This window comes from Ammodytes marinus (assembly GCF_949987685.1).
Source record: "Ammodytes marinus genome assembly, chromosome: 2".
Taxonomy (NCBI): domain Eukaryota; kingdom Metazoa; phylum Chordata; class Actinopteri; order Uranoscopiformes; family Ammodytidae; genus Ammodytes; species Ammodytes marinus.
The window spans coordinates 32,024,879-32,042,378 of record NC_137231.1 but is presented as its reverse complement, the minus strand read 5'-3'; the positions used below and the strand labels follow the sequence as shown (position 1 = coordinate 32,042,378).

The 17,500-nt window shown below is 40.5% G+C and overlaps 1 protein-coding gene across 1 annotated transcript in view; it reads left to right on the top strand.

The window, feature by feature from the left end:
• Positions 1-17,500, top strand: part of bmp2k (BMP2 inducible kinase) — a 73,286-nt gene that overhangs the window by 38,436 nt on the left and 17,350 nt on the right. Inside the window, exons 5-14 of the mRNA XM_080042948.1 lie at positions 800-921; positions 4,751-4,832; positions 8,473-8,605; positions 10,227-10,330; positions 11,038-11,117; positions 11,851-12,035; positions 13,149-13,360; positions 13,847-14,047; positions 16,364-16,620; positions 17,345-17,500. The exon at positions 17,345-17,500 is cut by the window's right edge and continues 92 nt beyond it. Coding sequence (XP_079899074.1) covers positions 800-921; positions 4,751-4,832; positions 8,473-8,605; positions 10,227-10,330; positions 11,038-11,117; positions 11,851-12,035; positions 13,149-13,360; positions 13,847-14,047; positions 16,364-16,620; positions 17,345-17,500 — 1,532 coding nt within the window. The remainder of the gene's footprint in view (positions 1-799; positions 922-4,750; positions 4,833-8,472; positions 8,606-10,226; positions 10,331-11,037; positions 11,118-11,850; positions 12,036-13,148; positions 13,361-13,846; positions 14,048-16,363; positions 16,621-17,344) is intronic.

Below are 17,500 nucleotides of genomic sequence, written 5' to 3'. Positions count from 1 at the left end.
ATTTGGAAAGTATTTGAAGCTGGGGGCGCCCTTAGCTCAGTTGGTAGTGCGCCCCCCCCCCATGGGCCTCGGCCAGCAGCAGACCCGGGTTTGATTCCAGCCCGCGGTCGTTCTCTGCATGTCACTCCCCTCTCTGCCCCATTTCAACTCTGTCTCTACACTATCAATAAAGCATAAAAATGCCAAAAAATATCTTAAAACAAAAAGTATTTGAAGCTGAATGCTTCTATCAGTGAAACAACAGTGTCATTTCTCACCACATGTTTTCAGTGGTGTGTGTGTGTGTGTGTGTGTGTGTGCGTGTCTGTCTGTCTGTGTGTGTGTGTGTGTGTGTGATTTATGGAGTTTTTACGAGCGACTTCATCCACTTATTATTATGATTATCATCCACGCCCATTATGATGTAATAAGGGATGAGCTCTGTCATTGGTTATTTTGTTCATTTGCAGCTGATGATGTCATTTTGATGGAATGATGCTTCTCTATTAAAACTAGTTTAAAAGTTGAAATTCTCAATGGGAATAACCAAACACAACGAATAAGTAGCGGATGGATGGATGGATGGATAGATAGATGGATGGATGGATAGATAGATGGATAGATAGATGGATGGATGGATAGATAGATAGATAGATATATTCTTCCGTTCTCATTAGTGTCTTCGCAGTGTTTTAATTTTTCATTAAATTGTCTAAAGCCGGTGTGCTCCGGTGGCGTAGTGGATAGAGCGTGTACCACATTGGCTCTGGCCAAGAAAAAAAAAATGTATTGACCCCCTTTTGTCTTGCTTCGTCCCCAGGTTGAAAACATCCTCCTGAACGACCAGGGAAGCTACGTGCTCTGTGACTTCGGCAGCGCCACTCACAAGGTTTTACTGCCTCACAAAGACGGAGTGACCGCCGTGGAGGACGAGATTAAGAAGTACGTTTGTTTTTCATTCTTATAAATTTAAACCTGCAGTGTGTAGAATTTTGGGTTTTATTTCCTAGCAGATTTTGTAGAAAGTAATTATAATATCCATAAGTACATTTAATTTAGTGCATAATAGCTGAAAAGTTTTTTTTTATTATTATTTTCCCCTTAGAAATATATACAGTATCTCACAAAAGTGAGTATACCCCTAACATTTCTTCAAATATTTCATTATATCTTTCCATGCGACAACACTGAATAAATGACACTTTGATACAATGTCAAGTAGTCAGTGTACAGCTTGTATAACAGTGTAAATTTACTGTCCCCTCAAAATAACTCGACACACAGCCATTAATGTCTAAACTGTTGGCAACAAAAGTGAGTACACCCCTAAGAAAAAATGTCCAAATTGGGCCCAAAGTGTCAATATTTTGTTTTGCCATCATTATTTTCTATCACTGCCTTAACCCTCTTGGGCATGTAGTTCACTAGAGCTACACAGGTTGCAACTGGAACCCTCTTCTACCCATTCATGACGACATCAAGGAGCTGGTGGATATTAGAGTCCTTGCGCTCCTCCATCTCCCGTTTGAGGATGCCCCAAAGATGCTCAATAGGGTTTAAGACTGGAGACATGCTTGGCCAGTCCATAACCTTTACCCTCAGCTTCTTTAGCAAGCCAGTGGTCGTTTGGAGGTGTGTTTGGGTTCGTTATCATGTTGCAGTACTGCCCTGCGGCCCAGTTTATGAAGGGAGGGGATCATGCTCTGCTTCAGTATGTCACAGTACATGTTAGAATTCAATGAACTGTAGATCCCCAGTGCTGGCAGCACTCATGCAGCCCCAGACCATGACACTCCAACCACCATGCTTGACTCTAGGCAAGACACACTTGTCTTTGTACTCCTCACCTGGTTGCCGCTCCACACTCTTAACACCATCTGAACCAAATAAATGTATTTTGGTCTCATCAGACCACAGGACATGGTTGCAGTAATCCATGTCCGTAGTCTGTTTGTCTTCAGCAAACTTTTTGTGGGGTTTCTTGTGCATCATCTTTAGAATAGGCTTCCTTCTGGGATGACAGCCATGCAGACCAGTATGATGCAGAGTGCGGCGTATGGTCTGAGCACTGACAGGTTGACCCTCCACCCCTTCAAGCCCTTCAGCAATGCTGGCAGCACTCATATGTCTATTTTCCAAAGCCAACCTCTGTGTACGACGCTGACCACGTGCACTCAACCTTCGTAAACTGGGCCGCAGGGTGGTATTGCAACATGATAACGACCCCAAACACACCTCCAAGACGACCAGTGGCTTGCTAAAAAAGCTGAGGGTAAAGGTTATGGCCTGGCCAAGCATGTCTCCAGACCTAAACCCTATTGAGCATCTTTGGGGCATCCTCAAACAGAAGGTGGAGGAGCGCAAGGTCTTTAATATCCACCAGCTCTGTGATGCTGTCATAAATGGGTGGAAGAGGGTTCCAGTTGCAACCTGTGAAGCTCTAGTGAACTACATGCCCAAGAGGGTTAAGGCAGTGCTGGAAAATAATGGTGGCCACACAAAATATTTACACTTTGGGCCCGATTTGTAAATTTTTTCTAAGGGGTGTACTCACTTTTGTTGCCAGCAGTTTAGACATTAATGGCTGTGTGTCGAGTTATTTTGAGGGGACAGTAAATTGACACTGTTATACAAGCTGTACACTGACTACTTTACATTGTATCAAAGTGTCATTTCTTCAGTGTTGTCCCATGGAAAGATATAAAGAAAAATGTGAAGAAATGTGAGGGGTGTACTCACTTTTGTGAGATACTGTATGTCTCATATATGTCCATATTTCTGCATATTTTGGACCAAGGCCTAGTGCCGCCATCTTGAAAGTGTCATAGTTGGAATGTCATCAGGTGCATTGTTTAAAATGTAGAATTGTTCTTGTCCTTGAAGGCCACTGTAGCTTCTGTTATTATTCTAAAGGGGTGGGGTTACCCAGGGAGCGTTGCATTCTAGAACTTTGTAGAACTTTCTTGATGATGTCATATTACACACTGCACCTTTAATACATTTGATATTGAATATGTTGTTGTTTTTGTCTCTCTGCACTATCAATAAAGCTTTGGAAAATGCCAGATTAAATTAAAAATAAATTCATCAGTTAAAGAAAGTTGTTGGTTAAACCCACACTGTTTACCTGCCACGCCTAATGCTCCAAACTGCTATAACGATATTGTTTAACTTGTCAGGGGTCATGCAAAATATCAGCCCAAAAAGTTATGAGCATATTGCATGAAATTGAATTTGGGAAGCCCTATTCCCAAAACATACTGTACAATCTCATAATTCAATGCAAGGAAACCGGAAATGTATGTGCTAATGCAAACTGTGTCACTGCTGTTGATCCATTCCAGGTGTGTGTGTGTGTGTGTGTGTGTGTGTGTGTGTGTGTGTGTGTGTGTGTGTGTGTGTGTGTGTGGTCAAATCACAGCAGTCCGTTCATGTCTATCCTCATCACTTTCCCACATTTATAGCTGCAGTAAAGCACAGTGTGTGGATCTTATCAGCAGTATATGAGCGTGTGTGTGTAAACTCTCCATAATGACACTGCCTATCATACAGAGACTAAAGGATTGGTCCTGTGAACTGAGGTGACTCACACAGGCTTTGCAGTTTCATAAATCAACTGCTTTATTCCAAACACAACCAGCTGCTTTCAGTATTATCACAATGAGAATAAAAGTTTCGCTTTGCTTTGTAACGTTGATTCTTTTTTTCTTCAGTATCTAGTAAACAAAAACACACACGCTTCATAAAATAACGCGGTAAAATAACAATGAAAAAATAAAAATAAATATATAAGGAACTTTTTAATATTTCAGACAGTCTTAATTTCTCCTCTGATGATCATACATCACATGCAAAACCAAACGAGACCATCAGTGCAAAGAATACTATTTTTATATAGTTTTTCTTAATGCCTTTGTCATGGGTATACGCTCACCCAGTAACAACAGCTGGTGTAGTAAAATCACTACCGCTTTTGTCCAAAGGGGGGCGCTAGAATGAACACAAACTGAAAGTCCCTCGGAGCACCATTTTTATTTTTATTTAAAATCTGCTAGATTAGTTTTCATAGAATGACCATGTACAATGAGCGATTAATGGACAGAACCATTTGAATTGTTGAATTTTGAATTTTTTATTTTATTTCAGACTTATCAAAAACAAAACTAAATGAAAAGCATAAAAATACAATAAACAAAATGTATGTTTAAAAGACTTCACAAAAATAAAAAACTAATGATCTGTATTGATGTGATATGCCTGAAAAGGAGCAGGAAGAAGTATACACTTATTTAATCCTACACCTTTTCCATAGTAAAAAAAAATATATTCATTATATTCGCTTCTTGTATTCCATATAATCTCTATACAATCTATCTATACAATTGGCGATACTATATTTGACATTTACGATCTATACATACATACAACTAAATATACTATGATTTTTTATATATTTTTTTATACCATGACTGATTTGTATTGTAATATACGGAAAGCACTTGAGTAGGTTAAACTAATTAATTTGTACGTGTAGTGCTTGTTCATTTAAACGTTGACCTTGTTTTTTTTTTCTCTGTATTCCTTGTCTGTTTATGTGAGGGAGGGGGAAGGGGGGAGGGGGAGGAGAGAGGGGGTTTGGTGTTGTGTATGTATTGTATGTGTTCACTTATTCTGTTTGTTTTTTTGTCCATATGTAAAAAAACACATAAAACGACTAAAATAAAATAAAAATAAAACGTTGACCTTGTTGTTTACTCCGTGTGTCTCCCAGGTACACGACCCTTTCATATCGCTCGCCTGAGATGATTAACTTGTACGCAGGGAAAGCCATCACCACTAAGGCTGATATATGGGTAAGGTCCTCTTCTCTCTCTCTGTCTCTCTCTTTTTCTCTTTCTCTCTCTTTCTCTCTATCCCCCTCTCTCCCCCTCTCTCTGTCAATCTCTCTGTGTGTCTCTCTCTCTCTTTCTCTCTATCCCCATCTCTCACTCTCTCCCCCTCTCTCTGTCAATCTCTCTGTGTGTCTTTCTCTCTATCTCACTCTCTCTCTATCTCACTCTCTCTCCCTCTCTCTCTCTCTCTCTCTGTCTTTCTCTCTCTCATATTCTGTGTTTACCTGTACACCTATTTTTGTGAGAACCAATTTCAGTTTTAGACCTTAAGAGTGAGGACATTTTGGCCGGTTCTCACTGTGGGACAGGCCTTTAAAGGAGCTGTTTGAGGGTTAACACTAGGTTTTAAGGTTCAGGTATGAATCAGGTTTATGTTAGGGTTAGTGTAAGGGTTGGGGTTAGGCATTTAGTTTCGATGGTTAGGGTAAGGGGCTAGGGAATATATTATGTCAATGAGTGTCCTCACAAGTATAGCCGTTCAAACGCTGTGTGTGTATGTGTTCTTGTAACTGTGTGTGTGTGTGTGTGTGTGTGTGTGTGTGTGTGTGTGTGTGTGTACGTGTTCTTGTAACTGTGTGTGTGTGTGTCTTGTAACTGTGTGTGTGTGTGTGTGTGTGTGTGTGTGTGTGTCTCTCTCAGTGTGTGTGTGTACGTGTCTCTCTCAGTGTGTGTGTGTGTGTTGTACCCTGCAGAGCTGGTTTGTCGTGTGGCTGGCTCACCCCGGGCTGTTTGTTTCCACCAGCTTTCCAACTGCGTTTTTCCGTAATAAAACATTCATAAGACTCATTCACAACGTGGCCAAAAGACTCAGCCGCGTCCTCTTCCATTTTCTCTCTGCTAGCAATAGTCTATTTTCTTTCCTTTTTAGATAGTTAGTCCCAGTTAAAGACAAAGGCCTTGATAAGCTTGTGTGAAAGGTAATTTTATATGTTTTTAAGAAGGTGCCAGCAGGTATAGTTAGGAAACAAAGCCTTGGATGGCAGCCATTTTGGGGAGCGGTGGTGTAGATTGATGCACTAAATCCCATGGTGTTAAAGACATACACATGTGCCTTAATGTGAACCATTGCTAATTATGATACAATTGGACAAACAGTGCAAAGAATTCTATTTTTATATATTTTTTCTTAATGCCACTACTTAATTCACTGATGTTATGCAACATATCTTTGTATTTGAAGTAAATTATTTGTTCAATTTTCACATTACTCTCTGTAGGCGACAAGACTTTTGTCCTGCCAACATCTGACCTTTCTGTGTTCATTAAATGATCAACATTTCTTCAGTGAAGCAAATTTATTTTATTTTATTTATTTTATTATTTTTATTGGGAGGGTTTTAGCTTTCATATGAGCCATTTCTAAAACCAACGGATTAATTAAAAGTCAGGTTATAAACTGTTGTTTCTACAAAATCGATAAGTGACGAGACTTTTGTCCGGGACTGTGTGTGTGTGTGTGTGTGTGTGTGTGTGTGTGTGTGTGTTCTTGCGCATGTGTGTACATTATTATGAATGGACAAGATCTTTAAATAGGATAGGAAGACGGCTATTGTGGGACTAACAACACCAATTTCCTGTGGACTACCTCCTATGTTCTCATATCCTTCCCATGTTTAACCATGTTTAAAACACACACACACACTCACTCACTCAACGCACTCACTCACTCACTCACTCAACTCACTCAACTCACTCACTCACTCACTCACTCACTCACTCACTCACTCACTCACTCACTCACTCACTCACTCACTCACTCACTCACTCACTCACTCACTCACTCACTCACTCACTCACTCACTCACTCACTCACTCACTCACTCACTCACTCACTCAACGCACTCAACTCACTCACTCACTCACTCACTCACTCAACTCACTCAACTCACTCACTCACTCACTCACTCACTCACTCACTCACTCACTCACTCACTCACACACATCCCCCCTCACACCCTTACTTGGATTAAGAATTTTAGCATCAGACTGGATTAACAACAGTGTCCCGATTTAAAAAAAAAAAAAAAAAAAAAAAAAAAAAAAAAAAAAAAAAAAAAAAAAAAACATTCCCCTAAACACTGTAGCTAATTCCTAAGTCCCTTTCATCTCAAACTACAGCATCTACATAAAGACGCCGCGGCTAAATTTAGCTCAAAGAGAATATATGATTTGGTAGCACAGCACTTCTTTTACAAGTGAATTGTTTGGACAGATATATTGCAGAGAAAGCAGATTTTTATTTAGCCACAGGCGTAAGGAAATTTCAAATCTTTCGGGTCGGCTAAGGGTCGGGGTTTCATTTCCTGTAAGGATGGGCTGCACTTGACATGTTTAGTCCTGGTAGAAGTCTAATTTTTTTAAGGTTTATTTTGGATATGTGTGATTATCTGGAAGAGTATTTAGGCAGCAACAGAGGGAAAAATTGTTATTTGTGGGCGGCAGTGGCGAAGTGGGTAGGAAGATTGCCTCTGGAGTGCAGGGTCGGAGGTTCGATTCCCCGCCTACCCGCCACATGTCGAAGTGTCCCTGGGCAAGACACTGAACCCCAAATTGCTCCCGATGGTTCAGAGAGCGCCTTGCATGGCAGCTACTGCCATCGGTGTATGAGTGTGTGTATGAATGGGTGAATGTGGTAAGATATGTAAAGCGCTTTGGGGCTGAGAAAATCGGCTAGAAAAGCGCTATATAAGTCAATTCCATTTACCATAGATTTTTTGTTATTGATTTATTTTATAATATTGATTTTGCTGGTGTGAAGCTGTATTTTAGCTCTGGTATAATTCAGTATTCAAGATTTGTCTTTTCAGTAAAAAAAAATGTTTCATAAATGTATTGAACAAATTAACTCTAAAATGTGTGTTTTTTTAATTCTTTATTTTATTTTTTATTTTATTTTTTATTTTATTTAAGGAACACAAACACACAACTGGAAAAAGTGAACACACAAACAAAAGATGAAATAAACACATAACATGGCGTACTCTACTTAAAGCTGGGGTATGTGATTTCTGATTGGTCAAAGTTAACACGAGCTGTACACTTTGACCGATCAGAGCGAGGCTCCGATTCTCTGTTCTTATTGGCTGTTGGGACTTTCCATTCACTTTGGCACGACTTTGTTGGTGTAGAGCGTGTCAGGGAGGGACCATAGGGGGAGGGACCAAAGAGAACCAGTGTCCTCCACCCGAGCTTTAACAGGTTTCTAAGGACTTTGTTTAAACCACAGAACTAAGGAACATTACATCACTCAAATCCCTCTCAAAATTTATAAAAAACTGGTTACTGACAAATCAAATATGCATCCATAATCATCTGGGATAGTGTGTTTGTCTTTGTGTTTACTAGTTGTGTTTGTGTCTGAGTGTTGTGCTCCTTGTCTGTATGCCCTTGTTTGTGCTTGTGTTTTGCATTCATGCCACTTGTATGCTCCTTGTCTGTGCTTTTTGTCTTTCTTTCAATACTTATGTGTTTTAATCGTGCTATATGTTCATGCACTTTCATGTGCGCTGTCCCTTTTTAAATAAAAACTAAAACTAAAAAACTAAAAGGTAAATGTTAAAATGTGTTTTTTAAACCCTGTTCTGTGTGTCTCTCTCCCCAGGCCCTCGGCTGCTTGTTGTACAAGCTGTGTTTCTTCACTCTTCCCTTTGGGGAGAGTCAAGTCGCCATATGTGACGGAACCTTTATCGTTCCAGATAACTCCAAATTCTCCTTCAAGTTGCACTGTCTGATCAGTAAGTTTCAGTTTATTTTTTATTTTATTTTTTAACCTTTATTTATACAGGTAAATCCCATTGAGACCGAAGACTCTTTTGCAAGGGAGACCTGCAAAAGACCATTCACACACACATTCATACACCGATAGCAGGCTAACTATCAACATTCACACGAGGCAAGGTGGGTGTAGTGTCTTGCCCAAGGACACGACAACTATGACACAGGTGGCAGGGCGGGGATCGAACCTCCAACCCTTTGATCATCGGCCGACCCGCTCTACCAACTGAGCCACAGTCGCCTAAATTAATTAATGATTAATGACGTTTATTCTTAAAGAGCTACTTCACCGGTGGGAATATGAAGGTGTATTGAACTCTGAGATCCTATGGCCTATGTAGTATAAATGTGCAAACATTTTAGAAATGGGTTCATCCTAGCCTGAGAAGAGGCAGAAAGAGTGTTTTATGGTGTCACTGTCTAACCTTACAGTTTGCCCAGTTGTGATGTCACAACTGGGCAAAATGTAGGGTTTTCTCAAGCTAGGATGAACCGATTTCTAAAATGTTTGCACGTTTATACTACATAGGATCTCAGAGTTCAATACACCTTCATATTTTCACCGGTGAAGTAGGTCTGTACTAAGGATCTATGTTAGAACCACTTTCTATCGCTATTTATTGAGCATGACTTCTATTCTAAATGTACTGACATAAGATGATGGCATACACAGTTAACAATGGATTTTTTTCAGTGCACACACAGTACAACAGGTAGTGTGCCATGAGGAGAAAGTGATGTTGACAAGCTTTCTACAGAATCACTGACTATACCTACGTGTTAACAGTTTGAATTTGAAAACTATTTATTTACATAATAAGCATCTACATATTTGTATTGAGATGTCAAATATGGACTGAGAAATCTACAGAGAAGTCTAGAAATTTGAGTCTTGAAAAGAAATGGAAAACCTGTTGGAACACTGTATAACTTGATGAAGTGTGTGTGTGTGTGTGTGTGTGTGTGTGTGTGTGTGTGTGTGTGTTAATGTGTGTTAATGTGTGTGTGTGTCTGTGTCTGTGTGTGTGTGTATATAAAATACATTTTTAAGGTTGGAAAACTTTCTTCACATAATGGAACTTCACTGTCATATATTATAGTTACTAACACAATTACCCAGAATGCAGCAGTGTTCTATTATCTGTAACTCAATTTAGTTTGCTTCTGTTTTGCATTTAAACAACTGTAGCCTGTTTTTAAGCCCAGTCGGTAATGGCTTGGCCCTGTTTACTTTATCAGGGAAGTTATTTCGCTTCCCCTAAATGCATCCTGCTGACACTGGATTTTCCTTATTTATTATAAGTTGAACAACAGCTCCACCATGTGGCCAAGGACAGACAGTGCACAATAATAACGATTTGATGTCGTTTTCAAGGGTTCCTCAACAACTTAAAAATACACTAACAATATATTTGGAGCATATTTCTCAACATAAAAAAATAAATAAATCCATAACCACGCTCAGACAGACAGACAGACAGACAGACAGACAGACAGACAGACAGACAGACAGGGACAGATTCCTTAACAGACAAAAGGAGAAAAACATAAAAAAAAAAAAAACATTACTGTCTCTTCCAGGATACATGCTTGAGCCGGACCAGGACAGGAGACCAGACATTTACCAGGTTTCCCACTTTGCCTTCGGACTGGCTGGGAAGGATTGTCCCGTGCCAAACCTCTTTGTAAGTCACCGCAATAATCAGGCAGTCAGTGTGAATTTAAACCTGCAGTGTGTAGAATTTTGGGTTTTATTTCCTAGCAGATTTTGTAGAAAGTAATTATAATATCCATACGTACATTTAATTTAGAGCATAATAGCTGAAAAAAATGTTTTGAATGATTATTTTTTCCCTTAGAAAGGGTCTCATATATGTCCATATTTCTGTATATTTTGGACCAAAGCCTAGTGCCGCCATCTTGAAAGTGTCATAGTTGGAATGTCAGCAGGTGCATTGTTTAAAATTTAGAATTGTTCTTGTCCTTGAAGGCCACAGTAGCTTCTGTTATTATTCGAAAGGGTTGGGGTTACCCAGGGAGCGTTGCAATCTAGAACTTTGTAGAACTTTCTGGATGATGTCATATTACACACTGCACCTTTTTAAGCATTTCGTTCATTTGCTTAAAGCTGCTCCGAGGAACTTTCAGTTTGTGTTCATTCTAGCACTACCCCTTTGGACTAATACGGTAGTGATTTTTACTTCGCCAGCTGTTGTTCCTGGGTGAGCGTATATACACATGACAAAGGCATTAGGAAAAACTATATACAAATAGCATTCTTTTGCACTGATGGTCTCGTTTGCTGTTACATGTAATTTATGATCATCAGAGGAAAAATTAGACTCACTGACACAAAATTAACATAAATTCTTTTTGACTTTTTTTCCCCCAGAATTCTCCCATCCCGACGTCGCTGCCGGAGCCTCTGACAGCCAGTGAGATCGCTGCGAGGAAAAGTGTCACGAAAGCCAGGTACTGACTGTGACTACTGATTTACTACTGAATACTTGAGTTTCTATTGATTATCCCGCCGCCCCGCCACATGTCCAAGTGTCCCTGGGCAAAGAGACACTGAACCCCTAAATGTCTCTTGATAGTTAGCTTGCACCCTGCGTGGTAGCTGCTGCTGCTATCGGTGTATGAATGTGTGTGTGAATGGGTGAATGTGTACAAAACAATGTAAAGCGCTTTGAGTCTGTGAAAAACGCTATAGAAGTGGAGTCCATTTACAATTTACCAGATGTCCCTTCTCAAACAAGCTCCTTGGAATTGGTCAAAAAGTCCTGCACCCTAGCTCTGCACATGTACAAATATGTTCTGTTCACATACCACATGTTAAACGATGCAATGTATAGGTATTAGTCGAAAAAACCAACCAAACTTAATCTTTCACCTCTACCCTTCCAGAATCACAGATTATTATAGTATAATGAATGAGGTTTTTCTTCCCTCAGACTTCCCTCAGTCTTCCCTTGGCCCAGCTGTCCTGTTAATCCTATAACCCTACATTTTACCATGTGTGAAAATGTAGGTTTAGTACAGTGAGACCATAAAACACTCTTTCTGCCTTTTCTCAGGCTAGGATGAACCGATTTCTAAAATGTTTGCACATTTATACTACATAGGATCTCAGAGCTCAATACACCTTCATATTTCCAACGGTGAAGTAGGTCTTTAAACACATCTTTTCCCTTTTCCCTTCCAGGATCACAGAGTCCGTTGGCCCTACAGAGACGTCCATCGCCCCCCGACAGAGACCCAAAGCAGCCAACAGCAACGTCCTGCCGCTCGCAAACACTGTCACCCCAAGCAACACAGTCGCTCATGGCAACACAGTCACCCCAGGCAACGTGACCGCAGCCTCAGCACCCGTCAGCAACGGACAGAAAGGTGCGTCTAACATTACCGAGGTTAATAGTTCATATCTTGGATTTTTCCATCAACTTTAAAGGTGCACTATGTAATATGACATCATCAAGAAAGTTCTAGAAAGTTCTAGAATGCAACACTCCCTGGGAAACCCCAACCCTTTAGAATAATAACAGAAGCTACAGTGGCCTTCAAGGACAAGAACAATTCTAAATTTTAAACAATGCACCTGATGCCATTCCAACTATGACACTTTCAAGATGGCGGCACTAGGCCTTGGTCCAAGATATGCAGAAATATGGACATGAGACCCTTTCTAAGGGAAAAAATAATAATTAAAAAAAAAAATTTCAGCTATTATTTACTAAATTAAATGTACTTATGGATATTATAATTACGTTCTACAAAATCTCCAAGGAAATAAAACCCAAAATTCTACACACTGCAGGTTTAAAAAATTACACATTCATTGTTTTACTGCTATTTGTAAAGCATGTTGTGGGACTATATAAACAAAGTTATAATTATTATTATTTTAGTATATTATATTACCAAATAAAAACTCCTCCACCCCCTCTCCCCTCCTCTCAGCCCCCCATGAAAAAAATAAATAAATAAATAAATAATAATAATAATAATAATAATAATAATGAATTAAAAAATGACAAATGTATTGTTTTACCACTATTTGTAAAGCACTTTGTAACTCTGTTTTAGAAAGGTGCTATATAAACAAAGTTATTATTATTATTATTATTATTATTATTATTATTATTATTATTATTATTATTATTATTATTATTATTATTATTATTATTATTATTATTATTATTATATTATATTGTAATAAAAGCTCCTCCAGACGCCCATTTTTTTGTTTTGTTTTGTATTTTGTTGTAAGTTTGTTTCATAGGAAAAAAGAAAATAAATATGTTGTGGAAATGTTTTCTAACTTTACTCATCCACCCACCCGTCTCTCCTCTCAGCCAGTGTACGCACACACACACACACACACACACACACACACCCCCCACACCCCTCACACCCCTCTTTCTCCTCTTCTTTGCTCAAAACATGTCCAAAAAAATAAAATAAAAACTCCTCCATCCACCCCCCCTCTCCCCGTCCTCTTAGCCCCCGCCCCGGTGCAGCCTCAGTCGGGCAGCCAGCAGCACCGCGTCCTGCAGCAGCTCCAGCCCGGAGACCTGAGACTGCAGCAACTGCAACAGCAACAGATCCAACAGCAACAGATACAGCAACACCATCAACAACAGCAACAGATACAGCAACAACAACAGGCCCTGCAGCAACATCACGCCAACGCACAGCAACTACAATACCTCCAGGTAATGTTGTTGCAAATTTTTTTTTTCCTTAAACGATTTTTATTGAATTAAATAAAGTAAAAAGAAAATATTGAAAAATGGTCACTTCTCGGACACAACCAAAGTTACGCAGTGTACCTTTAACCTCTCCCTCTACTACCCCCTCAGTACCAGTCATTCCCCTCAATCTCTCTCCCCAATGTCTCTATCTCTGAAACTGTCAAATAAGAGGTTAAAATCTAAAAAAGAAAAAAAAAAAAAAGTTCACTTCTCTGACACAGCCAAAGTTATGCAGTGCACCTTTAACCCATCCCTCTTCTACCCCCTCAATACCTGTCATCCCCCCTCTCTCTCTCTCTCTCCCCCCCTCCCCCAATGTTCACTGTATCTCTGAAACTTTCAAATAAAAATCTTAAAAAAAAAAAAAAAAAAAAAAAACGTTCACTTCTGACACAGCCAAAGTTACGCAGTGCCCCTTTAACCCCTCTCCCTCTCCCACCCCCTCAGTACCAACAGGCTGTGCACCAGTCCCTCCAGCACCAACAGCAGCAACAACAGCAACAACAGGCTTTAATGCAGCAGCAGCAGCAGCAACAGGCCCTAATGCAGCAACACCAGATGATGATGCACCAACCCATGTACCAACAACAAGTTGCTCAGGCCCAAGCTCAAGCCCAGGCCCAAGCCCAAGCCCAGTACGCTGCTATGGTAAGTGTGTGTGTGTGTGTGTGTGTGTGTGTGTGTGTGAAGGAGAGAGTGAGAGAGACTGTGTGTGGGTGTGTGTGTGTGTGTGTGTGAGTGAGAGAGAGACTGTGTGAGTGTGTGAGTGAGTGAGTGTGTGTGGGTGTGTGTGTGTGAGAGAGACTGTGTGTGTCTGTGTGAGAGACTGTGTGTGAGAGAGAGAGAGAGAGAGAGAGAGAGACTGTGTGTGACTGTGTGTGTGAGAGAGAGAGAGAGAGAGAGAGAGAGAGAGAGAGAGAGAGAGACTGTGTTTGTGTGTGTGAGAGACTGTGTGTGCGTGTATTAGAGTGAGAGAGAGAGACTGTGTGTGTGTGTGTGTGTGTGTGTGTGTGTGTGTGTGTGAGAGTGAGAGAGAGAGAGACTGTGTGTGTGTGTGTGTGTGTGTGTGAGAGAGACTGGGTGGGTGTGTGTGTGTGGGTGAGACTGTGTGTGTGTGTGTGTGTGTGTGTGTTGTCTGAGCAAATTTTTAAATATATCCAATTAGATTAATATCATGACGGACAGGAACATGGGATAGACTTGCCTTTTTTGGTAATTTTTCTTTTTAGTTTTTTTTTCTATTCTGTTTTTAAAAAAAATATATATTTAAAAGTTCCTTGTAGCACCTTTTAAGGATGCTTCCAACTCAAAATGATGACAGCATTTCAGAGCAGGCGCAGATTCGATCCAAAAAACCCTGGAATTAAAATAGTTTGATCAAATGACAGCGAAACACATGGAGACACAGCATGAAAATAACCCGGAGACGAGTATCTAATTTTACCGTCAAAATGCCCTAAAAATTTACTAAAGTCTCTCTCTCTCTCTCTCTCTCTCTCTCTATTCCAAACGCTGGCAGTCATCTCTTCACGTCCGTGCCAAAAAAACCTTCGAAAACAGACGCTTAAATCTCCCAAGGACCCGCTCCAAGTATTCAGAAAAGTCCTATTTACGTAGCTACTCAACCGAACGCACATAAACACAGGTCTTGTGTTAGGGCGGGCGCAGTTTTAGAAGTCTTGTTTTTTTTTTTTTTTCAACCGATAGCGCACCATCTGTTTTTGTTTCCAATGCAAGCTGGTAATAGGCGAAGCCACTAGGGGGTTTGCACAGTTGGGTGGCAACGGAGCTCAGTTTGCTATCCACATATGCCCTGCGTATCCAAATCACATACTTTTTTTTCTTTTTACTACACTGCATACTAAAGTACAGAAGAGTATTTATTAGGGCCACAGGAGAGAAGAAAAAAAATCAGATAAGGAAGATTTTTTTTTTCTTCCATTATGTCGAGAAATGTCAAGATTAAATACGTATACTCCAAAATGCTAATTGGAGTTAGTGTGGCATTTATGTATTTTCAGCATACTACAATTGACGTGCGTGTATTGGGACATCCTAAATGTTTTTCTCTGGCGTACTAAATAGCAGGGAAGTATGGGGATTGGAACTCTCAGGGATGATGCATTCACAGGCAGTGGGAAAAGAGAGCGCTGCTAAAAATGACTAGAACACTAGAATTACTATTACACACTATAAGGCCTGAGCAAACATGGACAACATCAATGCAACACAAGAGAGCATCAGCGTTTCAGCCATAATATTATTTTAGAAGACGGATAAAATATTGCTGCCATGTGCAAAAACTTAAAGGAATACTTGCGTGAGGAATACCATGCGTGATGTCACACATGGGGAAAATGTAGGGTTAGACAGTGAGACCATAAAACACTCTTTCTGCCTTTTCTCAGGCTAGGATGAACCGATTTCTAACATTTTTGCACATTTATACTACAGAGGATCTCAGAGTTCAATACACCTTCATATTCCCACCGGTGAAGTAGGTCTTTAATGCATTTTTAGCCTATTTTCTGTTCATTTGGATTGATTTGCCTTTGGTTCTATTGACTTGTTGCTCCCTCCGCCCCTCTCCCTCCACTGTGTCCCCGGCTTTACCAACAATCCAGAACAAACTAGTTTCAAACATTCTAACAACAACATTCCATCGTGTCGTTCGCCATGAAATATCAAATCAAAAAGCTCCGTCCCTCATTCATTCCCTCCTCCTCTCCCTCTGCCTCTCTCTCTCTCTCTTTCTCCTTCTCTCTCCATCTCTCCCCCTTCTCTCCCTCTCTCCAATCTCTCTCTCTCTCTCTATCTCTCCTCCACTGCCTCTCTCCCTCTCTCTCTTTCTTCCCTCCCTCTCCCTCTCGTTCTCTCTCTCCATCTCTACCTCTCTCCTCCCCTCTCTCTCTCTTCCCCCTCTCTCCCTCTCTCTCTCTCTCTCTCTCTCTCTTTCTTTAACAGATGCACCAATATCAACAGGCGTTCATTCAACAACAACAACAGCAGCAGCAGCAGCAGCAGTTACATCATCAGAATCAACACCAACATATTCCCGCCCAGCAACAGAACTTCATGACGTCATCACCTTCCACCTTGGAGTTCCAGAATGCTCTCGGTTCCTATAGCAACACAACCACCACACCTGGACCGGCACCTGCTGCTAACTTGGTCCAGATGGGAGGAGCCTCACCTGTCGACCACTCATACACTAACACCAGGTAAAAAAAAAATTCTATAGTTTCTACTTTCGAGTATCATTATAGTTTTGAATTTAAAAAAAAAAATTAAGATGAAATGGGGGCGCACTTAGCTCAGTTGGTAGGGCGTCCCCCCCCCCCCCCCCATGGGCCTCGGCCAGCAGCGGACACGGGTTCGATTCCAGCCCGCGGTCGTTCTCTGCACGTCACTCCCCTCTCTGCCCCATTTCAACTCTGTCTCTACACTATCAATAAAGCATAAAAATGCCAAAAAATAAATCTTTCAAAAAAATTCAAAATAAAAATTAAGATTAAAGGAATCAGGTAAGGTTATGTGCAAAAGTCAGTGTTAAAATCATATTTTTACCTGTTTTATATATGAATATTAGTCTGAGATCAACTTACATGTTTCAGACAAAACTCTTATAGTAGAAAGAAGAGTCTTCCCCTGCTCTTAAAGGTTTTAGTTATAGGTTTGATTAAAGGTGCTACGAGGAATTTCTAAATCTTTGTGAAACAGTCGCATCTTTCCTCAAATTGTATATTTTTTTAATGCCTTTCTCGTGGTTACACTCACCCTGGAAAAACAGCTGGCATAGTAAAAACACTCCCGCTTTTGTCCTAAGGGGGGGGCTAGAATGAACACAAACTTAAAGTTCCTCGTAGCAACTTAATTTAAAGTCATAAAACTCTTAAGTTACCATAAACTAATAACATTTTTATCTCTGTTTTACTCTCTCTACAGTAGAAACCCTTTGCTGTCATCCGAAGGCCTGACCCCCCCTCCCCAATCTAACAACACACACCCATCCCAACCTTATACCACCACACACCCACCCCAGCCTAACCCAGCCACCACACACCCTTCCCAGCCTTATAACACGGTCACTCACCCCCCCGA